Source organism: Molossus molossus, unplaced genomic scaffold, assembly GCF_014108415.1.
Source record: "Molossus molossus isolate mMolMol1 unplaced genomic scaffold, mMolMol1.p scaffold_m16_p_1, whole genome shotgun sequence".
Taxonomy (NCBI): Eukaryota; Metazoa; Chordata; class Mammalia; order Chiroptera; family Molossidae; genus Molossus; species Molossus molossus.
This window is the reverse complement of record NW_023425344.1, coordinates 189,937,951-189,944,958: the sequence shown is the minus strand read 5'-3', so window position 1 is coordinate 189,944,958 and position 7,008 is coordinate 189,937,951. Positions and strand designations below refer to the sequence as shown.

The following is a 7,008-nucleotide window of genomic DNA, read 5'->3' as shown; positions in this document are numbered from 1 at the left end:
GGGGAGCGTGCCAAACACCGCTCATTCTCCAGACATCCACCCCTCGCCAATAGGAAACGACAGTGAAGAAAGGGCGGGGTTTGTCTACCCTGTGAACGCGTAAGCGTCGACAAGCAGGTTCACGGTGCACGCAAAAAACTAGGTCACAGAAGGAAAGAGCCTTTTAGCAAATCTTTGCGACACTGTCGCGCTTCGTTGGTTCAGTGCCGTAAAGACAGCCGCGGTGCAGCCCCCAGCCAAGGCAACGGCGGACTTGCGCGGCCATGGCGGATATGGAGGACCTCTTCGGGAGCGACGCCGACAGCGATGCTGAGCGTAAAGGTGGGGTCGACTGGGCTTCGCGGGAGGGGCGCGTGGCAGGCCTTCTGCGGCCAGATCCCGACCGCAGTCCTGTTCCGGGTCTGCGGACGCTAAGACGCTACGTGCGAATGGTCGCACTTCCTCCACTCCTGCCTCTGCGCCCCCTGCACTCCAGGCGGTGCCAGCCTCCCTCGGCGGTGCCAGCCTTCTCCAGCGGCGGGAATGGAGGGACAGACGTAGCGTGCGCGCCTCGCGATTCTTGGTGTTCGCGGAGCATGCGGGCCTTGGGAGCATTTGGAGCGAAGGGGGCGCGGGGCACCGGTGGAGGCACGAAACCTTGGGGTCCTGCTCTGAGCTGTCTTGCATAGGCTGACGCAGAGTAAGGGCTGTTTGTGAGTGAATGGGAATGAGGTGTTCAGGAATAGGAGGAATGGGTGGACGAATTTATGGAGGGACTGAGAAAGCTCTGTTGAACGAAACCAGACCATGGTGTGACGGAGAGCTTGAGATGTCTGGGTGAGGAGTCTGGGAGGGGTACCCGGACAGGGCTACTCCTAGGCTTGCGCACGGGAGAGAATGTGTCCTCCCAGAGCCTGTGCAGAAACTCTAGCATATCTTCAGTCTGTGATATTAGCTTAAGGAGCGTATGGGGTCTGTGTTTGGAGAGGCGAGATGAAGGATTTGTTGATGAAATGAATGAATGAATGTTTATGAGGCGTAGACGTATTTCTGGCACAGGGACTGTGGATATTTGAGTTTGAAATATGAATGAGTTACTGTATTTGAAAAGTGAAAAGGGGCCCAAGACTAAGTTCAGAATTCTTGCAACCCTCCGGGCTCAAAGTAAATTACCTACATTTTTCCTAAGCGAAGTGCATTATTGTGGTTGTGTGTGTGTTTTTTTCTTCTAACCCCAATATATCCATATTTTTAGAGTGTAGTGAAGAAAGCATCAGGTGGAAATCTTCCAGGAGGTTCTTCTCTGGATGAGTCTGGAAGTAGAGTCCTATGTACTACATATATAGAGTCCTTTATTTGCCACTATCTTTGCTAATGTTTTCATTTTCCCCTCAATTTTGCTTGTCCATATCCTGTTTTCCTTTCAAGTCACAGTTCCACCTGAACCCTCCCATGACTCACTTCAATTAAGTTAATTCATTCAATAAGTTTTTATTTTATTTTTGTTTATTCATTTTAGAGAGGAAGGGAGAGGGAGATTGAAACATTGATGAGAGAGAACATCGATTGGCCGCCCCCTGCATGCCCTCACTGGGGATTTGGCCCACAACCTGGGCATGTGCCCTGACAGGGAATCAAACCTCTTGGTGCATGGGTTGACACTCAACCACTGAGCCACACCAGCTAGGCCAATAAGTTTTTATTGATGCACTATCCTGTTCCAGCTACTTTACTAGGTGTTGGGGATATAATGATGAAAAGATTGTCTCTGCTCTCCCCACTTCTCTATATGCTTACATTGGTGCTTAATGACTATTTGATAAATAATTGGATGGGTAGAAATAATAGTTTAATAACATCTATCCTGCAGTGCTTTCCCATTTGCAAACTTAGTGTGTGGAGCTAACTGCTTGTCTAGGTTTGTTTTACTTTCTTGTAAGTCTGTTATTGCTTACTTTCATTTTACCATTAAATAATATAACTCTATAGGATTTACTTCCAAATTTGTCCTTGAAGGTTGCTCTTGGTCCTTAAGATAGTGTGAATGTGACAGGGTAATTCCTGTTTTGCCTAGCATATTTCATTATCTCCCTGTGCTAAAAGAGTTGTAGAAATAACTGTGCTTGACAAATTTCTTGGCGTAATAATGGCTAGACTCCCTTCCTAGGCCCAGGGTGTTTATTCCATACATAAATATGCCAGTAGTCTAATTTCTTTCAACAATGTTTTGTAGTTTTTATTGTATAAATCCTGCACCTCCTAGGTTAAATTTATTTCTAAGTATTTTATCCTTTTGGATACCATTGCAAGTGAAATTGTTTTCTTTTATTTATTTTTTATTTGTTTTCCTTTATTGATTTTAGAGAGAGAGGAAGGGAGAGGGAGAGAGATAGAAACATGGATGAGAGAGAACAATGACAGGTCGCCTCCTACGTGCCTCCCACTGGGGATTGGGCCCACAACCTGGGCATTTGTCCTGACCGAGAGTCGAACCAGCGACCTCTTGGTGCATGGGGTGACGCTCAACCACTGAGCCACACCAACCGGACTGGAATTGTTTTCTTAATTTCATTTTTGGATTGTTGATTGCTAGTGTATACAACTGATTTTTGTATGATCTTGTATCTCATAACCTTGTTGAATGTATTAGCTCTAGTTTGTGTGTGTGTGTGTGTGTATGAATTCTTTAGGATTTTAAGCATATAATCATGTCATCTGTGAATAGAGATAGTTTTACTCTTACTTTCAATTTGGATACCTTTTATTTCTTTTGCTTGCCTAATTGTCCTGGATAGAACTTTCTATACAGTGTTGAGTAGAAGAGTTGAGTAGACATCCTCACCTTGTTCCTGATTTTAGGAAGAAAGCATTCATGTCTTCAGCATTACATATGGTATTAGCTGTGGGGGATGTCACAGATGCCTTTTATCAGGATGAAGCGGTTCCCTTCTATTCTTAGTTTGTTGAGTGGTTTACATGGAATATCTTTTTCCATTCTTTTACTTTCAACCAATTTGTGCATTTGGTTGTAAAGTGAATCTCTTGCAGACAGCATATATATGAATCATTTGTAAAATCCATTTTGCCAATTTCTGCCTTTTCAATGGAGAGATAAATCCATTTCCATTTAAGTAATTACTGATAAGGAAGGACTTCTGCCATTTTGCTACTTGTTTTCTTTTTATTGAATTTATTGAGGTGACATTGGTTCATGAAATTATATATGTTTCAGATGTACAGGTCTGTAACACATCATCTGTATATTGTATTGTGTGTTCACCACCCCAAGTCAAGTCTCCTTGCATTACCATTTTTCTCCCTTTTACCCTGTTCTACCTCTCCCCACTCCCCTTTCCCTCTGGTAATCACCATACTGTGTCTGTATCTGTGAGGCTGGCTTTTGTTGTTGTTTGTTTCTTTCTTTTGCTTAATCCCTTCACCTTTTTCACCTAGCCCCCTCAAACCCCCTCTGACAACTGTCAGTTTGTTCTCTGTATCTATGTGTCTGTTTCTATTTTGTTTGTTAGTTTATTTTGTTTATTAGATTCCACATGTAAGTGAAATCATATGGTACTTGTCTTTCTCTGACTGGCTTATTTCATTATCATAATACTCTCCAGGTCCATCAGTGCTGTTACAAAAGGTAAGATTTCCTTCTTATAGCTGAGTACTATTCCATTGTGTAAACGTACCACAGCTTTTTATCCACTCATCTACTGATGAGCACTTGGGCTGCTTCCAAATCTTGGCTATTGTAAATAATGCTGCAATGAACATAGGGGTGCATATATTCTTTCGAATTAGTGTTTCAAATATATCTTCAGATATATTCCCAAAAGTGGAATTGCTGGGTTATAAGGCAGTTCCATTTTAAACTTTTTTTTTTTTATCCTCACCTGAGGACATTTTTTCATTTTTCGTTCAGATAGAGTGGGAGGGAGAGAGAGGAAGAGAGAGAGAAACATCAATGTGAAAAGTACACGTGGAGTGGCTGCCACCCGCACAACCCAACCAGGGCGGGGACAAACTGCAACTGAGGTATGTGCCCTTAGCAGGAACAGAACCCGGGTCTCTGTGGACAGCAGGCCGACGCTCTAACCGCTGAGTCAGACTGGCCAGGGCCGTTTTAAACTTTTTGAGGTAATTTCATACTGCTTTCCACAGTGGCTGCATCAATCTGCATTTTCACCAACAGCGCACAGGGTTCCCTTTCTCCACGTCTTTGCCAACACTTGTCATTTGTGGATTTATAACTATTCTGACAGGTGTGAGGTGATATCTCATTGTGGTTTTAATTTGCATTTTTCAGATGATTAGTGACGTTGAACATCTTTTTATGTGTCTATTAGCCATCTGTATGTCCTGTTTGGAGGAGTGTCTATGTATGTCCTTTGGCTACTTTTTAATTGGATTGTTCTTGTTTGTTTGTTTTTTTTTTGGTGTTGAGTTGTATGAGTTCTTTATAAATTTTGGATATTAACCCCTTGTCAGATGTATCATTAGTGAATATGTTCTCTCATTCAGTGGGTTGTCTTTTCATTTTGTTGATGGTTTCCTTTGCTGTGTAAAACTTTTAGTTTGATGTAAACTCATTGTTCATTTTTTCTTTTGTTTCCCTTGCCCGAGAAGATATAGCAGAAAAAAAAATATTGCTATGAGAAATGTCCAAGATTTTACTGCCTATGTTTTTTTCTAGAATATTTATGGTTTTGAGTCAGTGTTTAAGTCTTTATCCATTTTGAGTTTATTCTTGTGCATAGTGTAAGAAGGTGGTCTAGTTTCATTTTTTTCACATGTATCTGTTCAATTTTTCCAACACCATTTACAGAATAGACTATATTTATCAGATTATATGTTCTTGCCTTCTTTATCAAATACTAATTGACCATAGAGGCATGGGTTTATTTCTGGGCTCTATTCTGTTCCGTTGATCTGAATGTCTGTTTTTATGCCAGTACCATGCTCTTTTTATTACTATGGCTTTGTAATATAGTTTGGTATCTGGTAGCATGATTCCTCCAATTTAAAAAAATTTTTTTCTTTAATGATTTTAGAGAGAGAAAGGGGGGGAGAGAGAGAGAGAGAGAGAGAGAAAGAAAGAGAGAGAGAGAAAGAAACATTGATGACAGAGAACATTGACTGGCTGCCTCCTGTATGCCCCCCTCTGGGGATCAGGCCCACCACCTGGGCATATGCCCTGACCAGGAATCAAACCGGTGACCTCTTGGTGCATGGGTCAATGTGCAACCACTGAGCCACACTGGCTAGGTAGGCAGTTACTTCTTATTTGCTTCTTCTTCAGCCCCCATCTGTCCACCAGTCTGTTTTCTGTGTCTATAGATTTACCTATTGTAGATATTTTATGTAAATGGAATTGTATAATAGGTGGGCCTTTTGTGTCTGTTTTCTTTCCATAATGTTTTCAAGGTTTATGTATATTGTAGATGGATAAGCACTTCGTCTTTATTTATTTATTATTTTATTTATCTATTTTTAAACTATTTTTTAAATTAATTTTTAGAGCGAGAGGAAGGGAGAGGGAGAGAGAAATATCGATGTGAGAGTGAAACTTAGCTGCCTCCTGCACAACCCCACCAGGGACTGAGCTAGCAACTCAGGCATATGCCCTGACCAGGAATCAAACCAGCGACCTTTCAATGCATAGGACCTTTTGATGCACAGGACTACGCTCAATCAACTGAGCCACACCTGCCAGAGCGGCACTTGATTTTTAAAAACAGTCACTGTGGGGCAAAAAGGATAGGTAATTACAGGTGTTTCTTTTTTTTAAATCAATCAAAATTATACCTTTTTTTTTTGTCAGATCGACAAAAAAGGTATTTTTTGATGTGCCACAGAATTGTAGTAATTTGTGCTGTGGATGAAATATGTTGAAAATCGCTGAACTAAACCCTTTTCCCCTGTTATTGGACCATTTTACACTACCACTAACAATGTTTGAGGGTTCCATTTCTTCACATCCTTGTTTTATTTATTTATTTTTTAATTTAGCCATGCCTGATGGGCTCAGTTTGGTTTTGATTGGCATTTCCTGATGACTAATAATGTTGAGCATCTTTTCATGTGTTTGTTGGCCTTTTGTATAACTTTGGAGAAATGTCCATTCAAGTTTTTTTATCCTTACCCGAGGACATTTTTTTTGCATTTATCTTCAGATAGAGTGGGAGGGAGAGGAGGGAGGAGAGAGAGAGAGAGAAACATCGATGTGAGAGAGACATATCAACTGGTTGCCACCCACACAACCCCAACCCGGGCTGGGGACAAACGTAACCAAGGTACGTGCCCTTAGCGGGAACCGAATCCGGGTCTCTCTGGACCACAGGCCGACGCTCTAACCGCTGAGCCAAACTGGCCAGGGCTCAACCAGATATTTTTCAACCTGTCCTTGTCTTTATTTGCTGCTTGTGTGAAGCCTGAGGTCATCCAGCATTGAGAACTTAGGGCTTTCTCAGTTCTTTCCTGAGTGTGTGCACAGCCCTGGGCAAGTATGTGTCCTTTCTGATCTCTAGGAGTATATGGGAGCTTTAAAAAAACCCTTACTCCCCATATTATGTAATTCCCTGCCTTTCCTCCCAAGCTTTTTGGTTAGTCTATTATTTGCTCCAACAGCCATCCATTGTTCCAGGTTGAGGCAACTAATAAATTTGCCTGTAAATGTTTTTTACAAACACTCCCAAGTAGCTGCCTCAACACTGAACTAGTTCCATTTTAGGTGAGGTAAAGTCAAGCCCTTCGAGCCAGTCCTTCAGTAATCCGCCAGACATCAAAACTAGCAACCTTGATTCTCTTTGAATGAGGTCCTTTCTGCTTTCTCCAGTAGTGGTGAAAGCTATTATCTTCAGGGCATCGTTGAGCTGGGGAGTGGGTGGTGGGTGGAAGGTATGTCTAGGGTTCTGTAAAACACCACAAAGTTCTGTTTTCTTTCTAAAAATTCAATTGCTTTTTTCTTGTTAAGCTTTCTCCTGGTTGCTGCAACTATTGGTTAATTTCTAGAGTACTAAGAAAACT

The 7,008-nt window shown here is 41.8% G+C and overlaps 1 protein-coding gene across 2 annotated transcripts in view; it reads left to right on the top strand.

The window, feature by feature from the left end:
* The first annotated feature begins 218 nt into the window (after positions 1 to 218).
* The window catches only part of LEO1 (LEO1 homolog, Paf1/RNA polymerase II complex component), a 33,538-nt gene continuing 26,748 nt past the window's right edge, over positions 219 to 7,008 (top strand). For both annotated transcript variants that reach the window (XM_036243238.1, XM_036243244.1), the window contains exon 1: positions 219 to 321. In XM_036243238.1, coding sequence (XP_036099131.1) covers positions 264 to 321 — 58 coding nt within the window. In that variant the 5' untranslated portion in view covers positions 219 to 263. The remainder of the gene's footprint in view (positions 322 to 7,008) is intronic.